General features: G+C 40.8%; 1 protein-coding gene across 1 annotated transcript; it reads right to left on the bottom strand.

Annotated features, from left to right (window-relative positions):
* Positions 1-1,986: 1,986 nt before the first annotated feature.
* On the bottom strand, positions 1,987-14,632 carry LOC306738461 (neuronal acetylcholine receptor subunit non-alpha-3-like; the record flags this gene model as incomplete). The annotated part of the gene is made up of 8 exons (XM_079220311.1): positions 1,987-2,118; positions 2,711-2,912; positions 3,747-3,937; positions 5,144-5,657; positions 6,131-6,240; positions 7,052-7,096; positions 9,072-9,223; positions 14,560-14,632. 8 exons carry the CDS (start codon positions 14,630-14,632, stop codon positions 1,987-1,989), a joined length of 1,419 nt encoding a protein of 472 aa, XP_079076437.1.
* Between the last annotated feature and the right edge of the window lie 3,883 nt (positions 14,633-18,515).

Genomic DNA, 18,515 nt, shown 5'->3' on the forward strand with positions numbered 1-18,515 from the left:
GAAGAATGGGCTGAGGTCAGACTGTTTAAGTGCAGGGAAAACAGGGGAGAGACTTTCACTTCAGCATGCCAGGAATGTTTAATAAGTCAGAGAACAAACTCATGTCTCTCTAGAACTAGGCCAAAGCACACAACGCAGTGATATCACTCGGGACCGCCACTTGTAACAATATTTGGTGGGTGACGAAAGCCCGAAGGCTAGACAAGAAAGTTGCAGCTGCTAGTAACCGGAAGGTTGACTGATCAGACAGAAAAACTCAGCCAGCTGGGAAAATAAGTGTGTGGGAAATGAACGAGCCACTTTCTCCTCTTGTAATTAATATGGTAATGTGCCCTTTAGCAAAGCTGACATCTTGGGGAATCTTAAGTATAGCCGATCAGAAGGGGGTTGACAATATAATGCTTTATATATGACCTATACCCCACCGCTACAAATATGTGGTTGAATCTCTACAACAAGTTAACATTGTGAGCTTCATAGAGTATCTGCTGTTCCTAATCATCTTGTTGGATATCAATGTCAACCTTCTCCCATGCAGCTACTCAACCAGGTTGGAACTGTGAATGAAGATACATTATTAGTTTTCAACATGGCCACATGCATATGCATCATGGCATCCTGATGGGTAATGTGTTAACTTCTTTATTTGTGTGTGCATACATGCTATATTTGAAATACTATTTATCATTATAGTCTGTACATTAAAATCTCCTGTTTAAAAAGATGTTTGCTGCCATTTAGTGGTGATACTGTGTCATTACAGCAAAAAACAAAACATAATTGGTCCACTCCATCAGGTAGTCCAAGGTTCTTGTGCACATCAACAGCGCCAGATTAACCCTGTAACCAGGTGACACAGTAAGATGTGGGCTCCTATTAACCCCTGTTTCTTGGCACTCTTTTTGCATTGTGTTTTACTTAATAATTATTAAGCAGTTGGTAAAAAATCCTTGGGTTGTGTGAGGTATTTATTTATAGTCAGTGAGATGGTAGTCAACAAGCCACAGGGCACGGGAGCAAAGCCATGTACTGTTGTGGACGTGGGACATCTGGGAAAAACGTATTTTAACAACCTAAAAGAATGGCCCACCTAAAAAAAATCTATCAGTTTAAGTCTATGATATATAAAGAATATCTTCACTTTGTTACCTTTGCCATCAGACACTTTACAACTGGGATCTGAAGTTGTTCTATTCATCTTTGCTTTCCTAAGAGTGAAGATAGATCTTCAGACCTCGATCATTTAGTTTATTTCTGTTATTGTGTGACTGGTGAATCTGAATGAACCTTTTAAAACACCAAAGCCACACAATAACACAATCAAAACAACCGATCGACGCAGTGGTAGACCAGCAATGGTAAAATCACTGTTTTTTGGCAAAGGAGCCTTGTGGCTCTGAAGAGAGCAGATAACGGCTTCAGTTGTCTCTCAGAAATATATTCCTGATGCTTTTGTGTTGCTAACAGTATTAACAAACAAATTCCCATGCTGCAACCCTGCAGTCCTCACTGGGATAGTTGCTCACTTTGCTAGGTTGTAAGCATTACAAATCCTCCAAAACAGAACTGGAAAAGGATTTGGTACATTGGTTTTCTTTTAATCATGACAGTATTTACAGCTGGCTGGACAACATGGTGCATGTGACACAGAAAATAACTCATTCATGTTGTGATATGCTGCATGTCGTTGCATGTATGATTACAACATTAGAGTTATACAAACATGCTTGTTTAAATCATACATGCTACTATAACCTGCTTATTGCTTTCATTCCCTTACACTCCCATGCATGCGCCTCACAATGAGTGACATGTTGCGTAACACTACAGTTTAAATAGTCATAACAAAATAAAAACCATACATTATAACTACTACTAGAAAATAAATATGCAGTGTGGATTGTTTATTGAGCTTTATCAGACAAGACAAACTGGAAAACAAGATGGAGCTGTTGAAGAGTACTCATGAGTGTGTGTGCGTGTTCATCAAGGTGTGCTGTAGTACATCTGCAGAGCAGGGGTGAAGATTAGGATGGTTCCCAGTATTGCCACGGTGAGGAAAGCCCAAAGGAAAATCCTGTCTAACACCTGAGCCACGAACTTCCAGTCTTGAACAACCTGGATGAGACAGATATATATATATATATATATATATATATATATATATATATATATATATATATATATATATATATATAGATAGATAGATAGATAGATAGATAGATAGAAACAACAGAGACAGAGACAAAAAAGAGACAAAAAAGAAAAGTCCACAGGTGTGAATCTGTGTTAACCTCAAGCCCTTTTTTTTTAAAGCGATAACATTCTTCATTAAGGACACAATAACTACTACGTTGTGTCAAATAATAAACTGTAACTGTATAAATGAGAATTACTCACATCATAATTCTATCAAACATTTGTCTGAACATTGTCAAAATGAGTATATGAAATCTTAATGGCGTGTCCAAAACTGTGACCTTGACCTTTGATCAAATTCTACTCAGTTTATCCTTTGAGCCCAAGTAGACTTTTGTGACATATTTAAAGAAAGTCCCTTCATGTATTAAAACATTGTGTTCACAAAAATGAGACAGACAGAATGACAAGCCCAAAACACAATGCCTCAGGCCGCTGGCACAGACGCATACAAATTAGAAGAGAATGCAACATGCAAGCAAAGACTTTCATCCCATGTCTGCCCACACACCTCTCGTATGAAATGCTCCTTCTTGATGTGACGGCTGATGTAGCGAACTGAACTTGTGGCTTTCTCCAGCATGTTCAGCCAGGCTTGGTTCTCGTCCTCCTTCCGTCTCGGCTGACCACCACTGTGGCCAGGAGCGCCCCTCCTCCCCGCACCTTTCTTCTTCAGCTCCGGGCTGTGCATCTCCATATCTGCAAAGTGGAATCTGAGGAAATTGACACCAACTGTTTTTTTATTTTGCATATGTATCTTCTCAGGGCTCTCAAGTTTTTAAGACAGGTAAGAGTGACATATCCTCCTCCTCCTCCTCCCTCCTCCCCCCTCCCCCCTCCTCCTCCCTCTTTTGTTTGATTGGCTGATGAGTGGCACCTCGCGGCAGAACTCCAGGGGATTTGGGGGAGACGTGCTTGATTCCTCCATGGTGAGGGCAGCGCGACCAGGTCATGTTTGTGCGCTGCGGCACATTAAATAGCCTAGAGGTTTTTTTCAGCGTGAGAAATACGATGTGTGGCAGGAGGGCGTGACTTAAGACCGAAATGTGTGACAGTCACACTCAATGTGTGACACTTGAGAGCCCTGTCTTCTAGTGTGTATTGGCAGATATTAAAAGAAGAATTCAACATTTTCTGAAATATATTTGCTTTCTTGCCAAAAGTTAGATTAATACCACGCTCATGTCTGCATGCTAAATAGGAAGCTGCCACCAGGAGATTGTTAGCCGAACTTAGAGTAAAGACTAGAAACAAGCGTATCAGCTAGCCTGGTAAGGTAACAAATGTAACAACAGCTGCCTACCTCAAAGGTTTACTAAGTAACACGTTATATCTCGTGCATTTTACCCAAACAAAAACAAAAATGTCAAAACAACAAATTGCTTTTTAACGAAGGCTGTATTTCTTGGCCAGGGCCAGTAACTTATTTTGTTCATAGTGATGCTAAGCTATGCTAATATTCTCCTCTAACTCTTGGACAGAAAGCAAATAACCATTTTTCTCAAAATGTTGAAACATTCCTTAAACGATAGTTGGTCCCATATTACCTGTCTGTGTGTCCCCTCATACACAGCAGTCTGGGCAGTCTCTGGAGGAAGAGGCTCTTTACCCAGGGGGCCATAGGGTGGTAAGTGGCAGAGGAACGGTGGTGGACATTAATGACAAAGACGGTGACGATGATTGAGAAAGTGACGAAGATCATGATGAAGAGCAGGTATTCTCCAATCAGTGGGATCACCTAGTGACAGAAAAAATGTAAAGGTTACTGTATCATGACTGTTTGAAATATGTGGTATTTCCCGAGGAAGTAAGGATGAGGTGGTAATGACTTAATAAGGATACATTAGTCTTTTTTTATTAATAATACACATTGACTGCTCTTTAATGGGACACTCCATTAATTTGTTCACGTGAAGATCAGTTTGCTCTTCAGGAGGATTACCATTTAGCCTGTGAAACTAGCTCTCTTGTGGCTCTGGAGGGGTTATTTTTACATTTTATTTTTACCCTTTAAAAACATTAATTTATGTTATAGAAGTTTGATGTTAGACATCTTGATTAGTTTCTGGCAGTTTAGTACAATAAATTACACTTATTCACTATAGGAAAACAGTGATGCTCGTGTCTCAGTCACAGTGTTCCAAGCAAAGGGCTAACTGTATATTATAGTCTTAATATGTTGATGTTTAAATGTTCTTAGTTTAGCATGTTAGCATTCTAACATTTGCCAATTAGCACTAAACAAAGTATAGCGGATGATGCGAATGGGAATGTCATTAGTTTGGCAGGTAATTGCTAGTATTGGAAAATATTTACCTCAAGATGGCTTTAGAGGAAAAGTTACAAAAATCTAATTGAAATTACCCTGTCGAGATGTTGAATTTCTGTCTCAAATTTCACGGCAATCCATCCAATGGCTGTCAAGATATTTCACTCACAAACAAAAAAAGTCAACTTAATGGTAAGACTAAAGGTCAAGAAAAGACATCACCAAAGTTAATGTGATTCATTGTTTCGAAACCATCAATGCCTGGACAACATTTTGCCCCAGTAAATCTAGATATCAAGCTATTTTACTGAATAGTGAAAATGTTGACTGAGATGAAATGTCGGGAGTGCTGAAGTAGTTAAATGATGTCCTCTACAAAACTACCCACAATGCATGGTAATACTTTATACGTTGAATTGTGGGAGGATTTTAGAAGCAATCATTGTATTTTAGAGCTCTGTAGGCTTCTGTAATGGAGATAAATAGATAAATCTGATGTCACTAGCTTCTTACAGTAATTGAGTTGACATGCAGTTTAAGCTTCAGTAATTGAGAGGGCTGTGGTTGTGATCTGAACATAATGCATTTGAGATTACAAAAAGTAAGATATATTGAGCCCAGTAGAAACTTTAAAATGAAAAAAGGCTTATATGTAAACCCCCAGAGGGAACCCACCTTTGAAGATGAAGGGATGATTTCTTCTATGACAAGGAGGAACACAGTGAGCGACACCAGCACAGATGTGGAAAGTGACAGTTTCTCTCCTTCGTCAGATGGCAAATAAAACACCAGCACAGTTAGAAAGGAGAGGCCGAGGCATGGAATGATGAGGAAGAGGGTGTAGAACAAAGGCAATCTCTTGAGGATGAAGGAGTAGGTGACAAATGGGTACCAGTACACCTCATCCCTCCTGCTTCCCCTTTGTCCTGTTGCATTCAGGATCTGCCACTCCCCGTTATCGAAGAAATCTTTACGGTCCACGTAGTGATCCACTAGGACCAGGTCCACCATGTTTCCATCGTAGGTCCAGGAGCCGAACTTCATAGAACAGTTCTGACGGTCAAAGGGGAAGAAGGTGACGTCCATGGTGCAGGAGGACTTGTAACTGGCTGGTGGAGTCCATGTTATGGTACCATCCCAGCGCACAATGGCTTTGGTCATCAGGGAACCCTCAAAGCGACCATCCGCACTGGGTGAAGATGAGAAAGACAGAGAAAGGATGAGGCGGTACGGACATTAATCAAATAAATGATTCGTTCAATTGAATAGCTTTTTACAGTTTAGACTATTTCACAAAAACAATAATAGCTAAATTATGGTGGAGATGAGTTTACCATTTCAATAAAAGATATGGCAAATTGCACCATTTTAAAGTAAATACTGTATTTGTTATCACAGGTTTATTTCCTAGGTGGCAATCTGAATCACCTTAATAGCACGTTCTTCACTCATCACATTGTTGGAGGGCCCACTCTCTCGATGGGCCCCCTCACCCCACAGGCCCCAGTGCAACCTCACTGCCTGCACTGTCTATATATACACCCCTGGTAAGATGGTCAATAAACATCAAAAAGGAAAGGAAAATTTATGTAAATGCTTCAGAGTTATCAGACAGTTCCTCCGAATGTGCTACTGATGTGTGTAGAGTGCTGCTTAACTCACTTTTCATACAGCACGATATCAGGCAGCCAAATAGTCTCTGAAGGCACTCTGATGGAGGTAATACCCCCATAGTCATCTGGGTTCCACTTCAGCTTCAGGTCCACCCACTCCTTTAAATGCATAAATAACACTGCATGATAAGTAACATGATTTGACACTCGACTTAATAAAGCTTAAGAAGTATTTAAGTGCATCTTTTTTTATTTCAGCAGCATGGCACCAGACTGTTCACTGCCCAAAGCAAATGGAAACTATGTTTTTCATTGCATCACTGTCCCAAGTTTGCTTGTTGCCTTGCCAATGTCCATATGTGTCTTGGCTTAATATTGTATTGTTGATATCCTTCAATGTTGTTTGGATTTAATAGACCAGGGCCAAGAATAATGGTTTATTTATTTATCATTTATCAAGCATCGTATATGCTCATGTGTAAGACAATCAGATACAAGGAATTACCCTACATCTGCCATGTTTTGCATTTATTTAAAATGCACAACTTATATTTTATTTAATGAATATCTACAAAAGAAAATATGTAATTTAATTTAGATTTTTCTGAATAAATTAAGAATATCTCAAGTAGATGTTACATTCACAAGAATATGTATATTATATCTAACTGGATAACTTTGAAATATAATACAATAATGTCCCTTCTAGACACAGTACAAACACAGATTGTATGTCATTGCACTACGTGTATATCATTTTTTGTTTTACATTTTGTAACTCTTCTTTCATTATCTTTCAGTAAAATGATACACAATATGTGACATTACATCTTATACTGGCTACATAGCATATTTCAGCTAATGAATCATATCCACTCCAGTCATGGAAAACCTAAAATGCTGCACACTCACAGATGTTAACATAGCACCTAACAATTTAAATATCCAGTTTCGGAGCTTTGGTTTTTACCTGCCATAGCCAGACATTTGTAGTCATCAGTTGGTTCTTTTCATCCTGCAGGAAAGAAGACAAGGAGGACGTTTTGTTCACTATTTACCCATCTTTGTGGTGCTTACTATGAAAGATAAGAGAGGCTAATGAGGAGTTGAGGAGCAAACCAGAATCTAGAAACAAAAGGATGAGTGGGATGAAAGAAATAACTTAAACCTAGTGAAACAGAAATATTTTTTTCCCCAAAGTGGGTTAATTGCTTCTCTTGCTTTCCACTAAGAAAGCCCACTGAACAGCTTGGGGGTTAAGTGCCTTGCTTCAGGGTACATCTACAGAATTTAATGAGCACAAGATACTCAGTGGCCAATATCACTGGCAATACTTGCATAGGCACAGCTGCCTCATTTATTCAATGAGTATCGACATACAAAGTAAAAAAAAAAACTAAAGAGGAGTAAGAAGAGGACAAAGACAGTAATGAATTTCTGGAAGTTGTTGAGTTTCTCTGAAGGAAAAACCTTGCAAAACACATACAAAGTTAAACTATAAAAGAGAAAAAAATCCATGTAATAGTCTGAAATAGTTTGTCTGCTCACGAGAGGCACTGAGGCAAACCTGATTGCATACCCATCCGCTCTGAATAAAAATGTATCGTATCGTATGTAGAGGTGCGTTTTTTTTTAAGTCACAGTAATTTAGCTAGAATACCACAAGATGGCACTCTTCTAAATGTTAATCTTGCATGGCAGAATGTGACCCTCTGTGGAATTGTGGGAGCAGCTTTGTGTGTGTGTGTGTGTGTGTGTGTGTGTGTGTGTGTGTGTGTGTGTGTGTGTGTGTGCACCCATGCATGTGTGTGTGCCCTTGTCTAAATAATACATGTGATCTGGTTCCTCTCAGCATGATGGCCTTATTACTTCCTCTGCTACTATGAAAGACCACTTTGGACCACACGTTCTTCTTTGCTCTTATTCTTATTCTCTCTTCTGCCCATTTAAATCCATCAGCTCCTTATCCTCCTCCTTGCTTATGCTCACACTTTTGTCCTCAGTGTAACCTCTGTACTATATACTTCCTCTGTTGACCATCCCTTTCCATTTTTCTCTTAACTGCCTTTCTGTCCTTTATCATTACTTCTGAACATAGTAACCCTCTGTCCTTTACTAAACAGATGAGCCGTCTCTTAACCAAATATATTTTTCATGAACTTATTTCAATAATAATCACCGCTTCTGCTTGTTCGTATGTGTCTTAGTGATGGTGAGTTTCAATTTATCCCTTCCGTCTTCCTTTCCTCTCTCATGACAAAAAATAACCATCATATCCTGAGAAGACTGTAACAGGATTTTATTAACCATGTTACATAAGGTAATTTAATTTTAAAGTACACACAGAGACTGTTTACTGTGTTGCTCTCCTGGAAGCATTAGAGCCTCTATGTCTGGTTTCACTTTGCTCAAGGGCGCTCAGGATGTGATCAATGCAGAGTCTGTTTAAGATACCCCCATCTATCTAATATAAATATAACATACAGTATGGCATTAACGGAGCCAGAGCCATTCACGACAATGAGGTCATGTCCTCAGCCTTCTGCTTTATTTGTCTATCTGATTGGATTTTCAAAGGTCAGCCTGGCTATATTGATTCTCCTTCTTTCGTTCTGCCTCTGTCAATTGTACTAAAACGCAAAGTAATTGCAAAGGCTGCATACAAATCAAATGGAGAATACATATCTGTTGAGTACTCCACACAAATAAAAAGTATGTACATATTTATTTTGCTGAGAATTCACAACAAAAATGGCCTAATTCTTTGTCATTCACTTCCACTTTGTTATATATTTCATGTAAACCTGCTCCCTTTCCCATCTAATTCAATTACAGGAACCTCAACAGCACAGACTGGCCTTCAAGTTGACTGTAGAGTGGAAACAGACACATAACACACAAAGGTATATCAATGCAGATGAACAGGACATGAAGATGCATCATGTTCCTCACAACAGCCTCCTGTGTGTATCCTGGTGTTGTTTCCTCACCACATCAACCAACTGTGAGATCTTGAGTCCAAAGCATACAGTGATGGTGTCATTCGAGTGCAGGACAGGCCGCACCCACTTCTGGTAACCCCTGAAAAGGCTCCTCAACAAGGAATCCTCCATCTCGGCCAGCGACACAAAGTCTTCCTGCGCTGAAAGGAGCCAGAGAAGAAAATAGAGATGAAGACAAAATAGCAAAGAAGCAAGTTTGGGAGAGAACATGGAACAGTGTTCATAAGAATATGGATAGCTATGGATATGATTATAAGTAGTGCTGAAATATGTAGATCCTTCTGAAGCTGATGCTGCTGCTCTGCTAATATGATGTGTAGACATTGTGTTACGCTCAATACTGAGTCTGAATTAATCCTGTGTAGACACTGATGGAGGATTGACATTGCTGCCGTTTGTGTGACTTCACATGTTTTGGTCCTCCTTTGTAACCAATAATTGTCGAGACATTTTGCTTAAAACCACAAATGTCAACTTCCTGTTGGTGGTGCTAGGGGAAAGGTCAGAGGACTGCCAAAGTTGTTCGGATTCATCCTCTGGGTACTGTGAATATCTGTAAAAATATTGACAATTCATACAAATGCTGTTGAGATATTTCAGTCTGGACTAGGGGTCCTAAAATGTATACCACAGTATTTTATTTTTTGGGGGGTTGGGGGTCTTTTGCAGTGATATTATATTACAGTATTACAAAATCAAAAAAGGTACACTTTATTTGCATGCATGTAATATTCATGTGCACAGACATATGTGTGCATAAATATCATCTATTTCTTCCTTTTTTTAAGAACATATTAAGACACAGTTTTGCATGAACAAAGTGAACCACCTCCCAAGAGTCTCAAAAGTAAGTGTAGGGGAAAATTAAGTCAGGGCCTTAGAGTCAGGAGCACACACACTGTCAACCCTGGACTGACAGCTGGCCAGGGCCGACTGAATGCATCTCAGCTCCCAAGGCTGACAAAATGATCATGCTGACATGATCACCACAGACAGAACAATTGCCAGGGGAGACAAGCTGAGCTCAGAGCGCTTTGTGCAGCCAGGCACGAGACATAATAGTCAGTTAAAGAGTGACGCTCACTCTGAGCAGGAGACGGTGCATTGCAGGAACACTGCTTTCACATCATCAGCCACCCGGTCACGAGCAGAGAATTAGGAAATATCAGGTCTCTTAGGTACACAAGTGCAGAAAAGCACTTTAATTCAGTTAAAAGTACATTATCGGAGACTCCTCAGTGACTTAAAGTTTGCATACTTGATTCTACTGACAGCCAGCATGCTCATCAGGAGCTGTGTGTACTGTCAAATTGTCCTTGAGCAAGACACCGCACTGCTTCCCTGTTACTCATTATAACTCATGAAAGATGCGGATGACAGCAGCATTTGCTGGGCGCTCAGAGCATGATTTGGTATTTATATGTGAGCTGCACAACAGAGGCTCCCTCAGCAACTCTATCAACACTGAGTTCTGAGCACTTAAATGCTATAAGAGGACGGTATCTGGCACTGCCAATGGTAGTGTTGCACCAGAGACGGCGGCTGATAGACAGAGAAGAGAAGTGTGAATCAATAGCCTCTCAAACAAGGGGAATGGAGCAGAGTAGTGGAGAGAGCTGATAAGGAAAGGAGTGAGACAGAGTGACCAGGAGCAATTCCCTCCAGTTACTGAGAAACAGAACAAGGGGCAGGGAAAAGGTTGGTATCAGAGGAGAAGTTAACTGGGGCAAGGGGAATGAGAACCGACAGCGAAACAGATAGCCGGCTGAGAGAAAATTCCCATTTCAGCTTTTTTCTTAACACAAGGTTGTGGACTGCTAAAGCAGATTCCTTTCATTTAACATGCTATATAGATTACTTGATGCACTTTTTTTCTGCTACTGTCGTGAAATATTTACTTTTGGGGTTGATTATAACTTCTAATTTAGTTTTTCTAATGCAGTTTGTCTCATCTGTTTTGTTGCATCGTGTTGTCTAATTCTCAGTGGATTGTGGATGAATTAAGGCAATCAATCATTTTCCTTCAAAGAACCGGTAGCTTAATGGATTTGAATGCACAGACATTACTTGTTAATAGGATCAATTCATTGTTGGGTTTGTTTTTTATTCAATTCAATTCAATTTATTTTGTATAGCGCCAAATCACAAATTTGGCTCAGAGGGCATTACAATCTGTATACATACGACATCCTCTGTCTCGGGACCTCACATCGAAACAGGAAAAATCCATTTATCAATAGTTTAATATTTAGTACAGTAGGAAAAACATGTATGTCTGTTTTCCAATACCTGCGTGCATGTACAACCTTGTCGCTCACAAATGATGTTCCCATAAAAGAAAACTGCATTCTCAATTATGTTTCGAGGGAAAAATATATTACAGTTGCAGTTTTAAACATGTGGTTTACGTTATGAATTTAAACAACTCGGTTATGTTTAGGTAACACAGCTACTTTGTTAGGTTTTGTAAAAGTTCATGGTTTGTCTGTATGTTTTGTTATGTAACTTGAGTTAAGTAAGTAACTTAGAAATCTCCGTTGATTCCACCCAGGAAACCACACATTCTGTGGTCTCCTGGGTGAAAGTCTGTGTTTGTTTGATTCATCCATTCACCCGTGGACTTTGATTAGAAACATAGACTGCAGACAACATCATTTTTATTAGACCAGGCTGCCATGTAACGAAACGAGAGAACGAGGGCTTAAGGGTGTGTGTGCATGGACACAAACATACCCTGATATTCCCTGTCTTCAGTCTACTCCTGTTTCCTGTTGGGTGTGTTGGCATCTGAAGATAAAATACACAGCCTGTTTAGACTCAGATTACCTCCCATTGCATCAGATCCCCTGTGAAGCACAGTTTGTAAGGGCTTGAAACGGCCCGTCAGTACATTCAGTCTTCCAGCTCTACAGGAAGCGGCAAAGCACAGAGGCCAAACTAGTTAAACACCACAGGGATGGATTCCTCTACAAGAGTCGGCTCCCTCCCTCAGATAGAGACTGATTGACTGTGTGTGTGTGTGTGTGTGTGTGTGTGTGTGTGTGTGAGTGTGTGTGTGTGGGGAGGTGGGGTTGATTGAGCAGAGGTGAAGGGCATACTATTGATTCTAACGTGCAGGGGAGATGCGTGTTTACATATGTACTATACAAAGGACATAACAAGACAGTGAACACCCGTACACTCTGTGTGTGTGTGTGTGTGTGCGCACGTGTGTGTGTGTGTTTCTATCAGTTTATTGTATATGATTTACACCTCTTTAATCTCAAGATGGAGTTGCTTTTGGCTGGTATACATCTCTCTTGCTGTGTGTGTGTGTGTGTGTGTGTGTGTGTGTGTGTGTGTGTGTGTGTGTGTGTGTGTGTGTGTGTGTGTGTGTGTGTGTGTGTGTGTGTAAGTAAGACAGACAGACAGACAGACAGACTAACTACAGTGTGCTGATTATTGATGCAGACACAGGCTGACCCAGCATTCAAACAGACACCCTGCAATCTCCTCATTTTAAAACACCCCATGGGTGTCATAGTGGTACGATCACCTTGTCCCATCCACCATCTGTTCACTGTGTAACCACAGCAGGATATATCATTGAGGGGGGTGTAAGGATGGGACGTAACAGAGGGGAGCCATTTTTCTTCTTCGCACTACTAGAAGACAATTTTACTTTGTGTTTTTTTTTTCTTTTTCTTAATGCAGATGTCATTGATTTATAAAGATATTCTTCCAGACCTTTGGGAAAGGGGACATTTTGAAGGCAATAATCAAGAGCAAATCATAAAGACGAAGGGAAGCATACTTTCAATGTAAAATGACTCTGGGGGACATTATTAGGAATCCCAATGCTTTCCTTTTGCACTCAAGCACTAAGATTGGCCAGTCATCCATGCTCTATTAGGTACCGATAACCTGATTTGTTGAGGTCCTATGACCTAACCAACAGGCTATTCTGAGCCTAACTAGTCACGGTCAATGTCCAAACCCAATCAATCATCTGTGCCTAAACCAGTTACGCAGGGCGGGTCTTGTCAAGAATGGAGTGGATTTATAATTATGACTCTGTGGAGCCAAGATGTTTCATGATGGTTAACCCCATCAGTCATTATGCCCTTGAGGCATGTACTATAGTGTGTAAGAGCATATACACGCCAAGCCATGTCGGTTCACACATAGGCGTTGGATGTCAAAGACACTCAGCATCACATGACCAGTATCACATGACCAGAGGCGACTGCATGTGTGCTGTATTACTGCACACTGCCTACACCTGCCATTTCCATTAGAACTACTTTCAGAGAAAGTGTTCCTTTGGAAATTATTGTCAGAAAGGTATCTGGAATATCCAGAGTAACTGTGACAATATTTCTGGAAAGATAGGTTGTGTTTGAACTTTTAAAGGTAATTTTCCATTAATTTATTGAGTCGATGGCATACACGTCGGAGACCAATATTTGACAACCTGCACAATCCAAAAAATCTGCATGATTTTGTTTGAAATATGGGTAAACAGAACATTTTAAATATATCTGAGTATGGCATAATTGACATGGCATGCCAACCTGCTATGTGACATAATTCCCTTGCAGGAAGCTCAGTGTCAGTTTAAAATGAGATTTCTCAATAACTTGACTGTGGATTGAGGCTGCCTGGGACAGATAATTGTTCCTCTGATGCTGATGCATGAATTGTTTTCATCAATTTGTCATTGCTTCTCTCTATTTTGCTCTCTGTCACTAGCACACACCCACACACACACACACACACACACACACACACACACACACACGCACACACACACACACACACACACACACACACACACACACACACACACACACACACGCACACACACACACACACACACACACACACACACACACACACACACACACACAGTAAAAGAGAAAGAGAGAAGACTGACTTTCTGTCGCTCAAACCCATGACACAATATGTGATTCTTTACTTTTTCTAACACCATACCACGCAGAGTCACAGCTCTAGTGTGTTATGGAATTATTTTCCCATGCATTGCAATGTGTTGTATTGTCCCATGTTGTTCTCTTGCAGTGTGATATACAGCCACGCTCAGTCATACGTCCCAAGGGGGGCGCTGCGCTCCCTTTCTTTAATAAATCATGACCGTGCTCCTCTCGTCTGACCCCATCGTGTTGTCCCGCTGCATCCCGTAAAAGTGTAATCCCATCTGATTTTTACAGTATGACCGCCTGTTTATGAAACAGTTTCCAAATTAGGAATAATTGGGCAGGACGGAGCACATTTGCCAATCACTCTGCTAGATCAATGAGACTAGGCGGTGGGATGCTGGCTGTGCTTTGATCACGCAATACAATCGTAAATGCTCACCAAAAACACCAAAACATCTGGTTATCCCAAGTCAATGTATCCTTAGTTTCGACAAATCAGCTGTTCAGTAGCTCAGATTCAACAGTTAAAAGACGCGTCTGTGTTCCCCGATTCTTACCTTCCATAGCCTTCCCGAGAGCAAGGGACAACCACAACATCGCAACTGCAAACTTCATGCTCCCGCTTATCATCTACCACACCGATTGCATGTGTCCAGTGTGACGATCAAAGCATTGTCCTGCTCGCACACAGTCCTACAGCGTGCACCTCATCAGCCGGGTGGGACCTCCGGAGTACTACCGCGATGTGCTGTCCAGTTTAAATAATAAAGGACCGTCGGTTGTTGGAGGCTTTGTGCAACACGGTCCGCTGTCACAATGTCGAGCAGCAACAGCTCGTGTGGTTTATTCTCTGTCACCCCTTGTTCTGTCTGTCGCCTGCTCCGGTTCACCGCTGCCTCTTCTCGTGTGTGTGTTCGTAAGGGATCCAGTTGGATGGATGCTGCCGTAGCGGAGCTGAGGGCGGGACGGAGGAGGGCTGGCCCGGTCGAGGATGGAGGGAGGACGCCGACCCGGGAGGACAGATCCCATCCACAGGTAAATAAATAAATAACAACAGACAGACAGACAGACAGACAGACAGACAGACACACACACACACACACACACACACACACACACACACACACACACACACACACAGGTCAAAGTCAATGCAAAATAATCAAAAGTGAGTAACAGGCTTGCCTAATATACAATAATAAAATATAATACTTTAAAAGCAGTGTACTATCCTCTCAAGTTCAGATGTCAGGGTCAGTAACATTATATATTTACACCATTGATGGGTGTGATAATACGTTATATAAGAATTGCTTTCAGACGGACACACACAACCCATTAAGTCACACAGCAAAAGTGGTCCTCAAGACTTCAGTATTTGTCAACCTGGACCCTATTTATTCCATGTGTTTCTGTCTAATTGACTAATAGGACAACAAATAAATCCTTTCCTTTCCGGCTGCAGCACTGGACCAATTAAGGCAAATGTGGTCTCAGTAAGTCTCTTTGACAGAAGGTTGAAAAATACAGAAAGTACCCTAAGACACTTCATCAAGGATCCAAATCAATTTACTGCACACAGGTTACCATAAATAAACAAAGGATTGGGTCGAACAGGGTTTGCCACTTTACTTTAAGCGTAACACTCATAGATGTCGTGTGGTACTTTAGTTTATGAGAAATGACTTGAGATCATCTTACGGGAAGCCGGGACCTGTAAGTTTCCTCTCAGAAGCTCATCACATTGTTTTATCGGCAGTGAGTCTGCACATTATCATCAGAGTGCATTTTAATGCGTTATTCATTGAGCCACACACTTATCATGCCATGTCCCTGCATTCCATGCACGGCATGCCATCATCTCGTAATGTCACAGGCAGCTATGGATGAGACAACATGCACAAAGTATGTTTTAAGCAAAACTGAATCCATGCCAATCATACAAGGACACTTGAGTGAAAAAAGGATCCCAGATCACTCAAAGAATACATTATTCCACATCACATCCTGACACCAAATTTGATTAGAGCTCTTAAAGCATGTGGGCATCATGGACCCTGACTAGAGCCTGATTCCAGTACAAGGTAGGCCACAAGACTGGGAGTGGTTGCTCTTATTTTACACATGTTATTCCAAAGCCATCACCTTTTGCTGATGAAAACTGAAGTGACAAGGATGAGCACTTACTATGGCACAATCTATCTAATTACTTGCTGTACAAGCTGAGCGCATGAGGTGATCTATATTTATCGATCCTGGCAGAGAGTTTCCATACACTGTTGAGAAATTGAGAAATATGCATCTCCTCCAGTTTAGTTTACTCCTTTGAGAAGAATGGGAGTGGATTTATGGAGGGGCAAAGGTCCGACAGTTGGAGTATTTTACAGAGAACAGAGAGCTCAGATTAATTTGAATTGTGTAATTTATTCAAGCAATCAAATAAACTGTTAGTTGACTCGTAAAGAACTCGAGGCGAGCCAGTGTAGGAGATGGACTCTCTCTTTCTCTCTCTCTCTCTCTCTCCCTCTCCGTGTAATTAATTTCCAGCTACAGCAGCTGGAAGAAGAACTGCAAGGTGAATCATTCTGCACCCACGCACAAACACACAAACAAATGCATGGGATTTGATGGTACATTCACCATCAACATGAACACATACCTCTTTGCTGCACAAATGCAGGTCACATGGCACTCGGATGCTTTTGTTGGCTTTGAGCATCTCATTAAATGCTGCCTTGCTCCGGCACCTGATCGCTGCTCTGCTATGCCAAGACTTGCCCAACATAGCCTATCTAACACACACACACACACACACACACACACACACACACACACACACACACACACACACACACACACACACACACACACACACACACACAAACATTAAGTTGGCACGACCTTCCTGCTTATCTAACACCCAAACAAACTCTTCTGTGTCAGTGCGCACAAATTGCTTCAGTCTTGTTATCCAACGCTGGAGGTAAATGTAGATTCTGGATGGTCTTTAAATTGCAGACTACTTCAGTAATTAGTCTAATTCCACTTCCAATCCATGGTAATTAAGGAAATTAGTTCACATTAAGGTCATCAGAGCTGACGGAAGGTCCAGAGAGCAATCTGTGCTTTAATTATGAAAGAAAGCTTTTGGAAAAGGAGACACATATTTGTTCCTTTCTTTCTTCTTGTGTGTTTGCTCTCATTTGTTATCTACATTGTATTTCACCTTTTTTTATCTTTGAGGAGAAAAAAAGAGCAATTGAGCGTATCAGAGTGCACAATGGAATATTTTTCTTTTTTACATTTGTGTGATGTTCAAGGATTATTGTACTTATTATTGTCTCATATTGCATTTAATAAGTGTGTAATAAGTATGTTTTTGTCTAAGAATGTGGACTTGTGATAACCTAGATTCGTCACTGTAGAGTTGCAGCTGTCCTTTCAGGTAACCTCAACAGGCTGATGCTTAATGCAACAACATATAGGCATGACTGCCTGGACACACACACACACACACACACACACACACACACACACACACACACACACACACACACACACACACACACACACACACACACACACACACACACACACACACACACACACACACACACACACACACTGAATATGCAGGCAAACAAACTACACATGTCCCCGTGCTCTTTATAGAACTGCTGTATTTAACAGTCATGCTCCAGTGTGTGTTCAGTGACCTTTTCAATCCAAACAGAAAGGTACCAACAAGAGGAGCATTTGCCTGTAGCTGTGTCATGAGTGTGTACTTTTGCATTTGTTTATATTCAATTTGAAGCCCTCTGACCAAGGAAACAGAGGCCACCTTTACCAAAATTAGGATGACTGTTAATTGAAGGTTAATTCTACCGATTACATGCAAGATCAGTTTACTCCTCATCAAGAGTGCAAGCCTACTCAGCATTTGAATACGGGAAAACAAGCTTTGGAAAGAAAATTCCCTTAGGGTGACCTCAGTTTTGGCTTGGATACCATACATGTATAATAAAGCCTTGCTTTACAAACTGAAGTTGTCTGAAATTACTCATCCTTTTTGGAAGTGACATACGAAGAAGGGTGACCCATTTAAGGTTGAGGTTGGGTACTTGAGAATATATATATAGTCTTTTTTTTCCACAAAATTAAAAAGTGATGAAATAGAAAGTGTGTGACATACAGACATATGTGTGTGTGTGTGTGTGTGTGTGTGTGTGTGTGTGTGTGTGTGTGTGTGTGTGTGTGTGTGTGTGTGTATTTACATACCAAGCACACTGAAAAGACAGTGTTATGGTGCATTAGCCTGATGACTTTGAGACTGGATCTATGCATTGCAGTATAAGCATAATCAGCAAAATTTCTCACTAGAAGATTTAGAGAAAGCTGACATGATTTTGACTGCGCACAAGCTAATACCTGGGACATCAGCTGCTGTCATTTCAGCTGCTGTCATTTGTCACGCTATTATCCTTCCCTAAACTCATCATGTCCCTTCTTTTTA

Source organism: Taurulus bubalis, assembly GCF_910589615.1.
Source record: "Taurulus bubalis genome assembly, chromosome: 6".
In the NCBI taxonomy this organism is placed as follows: Eukaryota; Metazoa; Chordata; class Actinopteri; order Perciformes; family Cottidae; genus Taurulus; species Taurulus bubalis.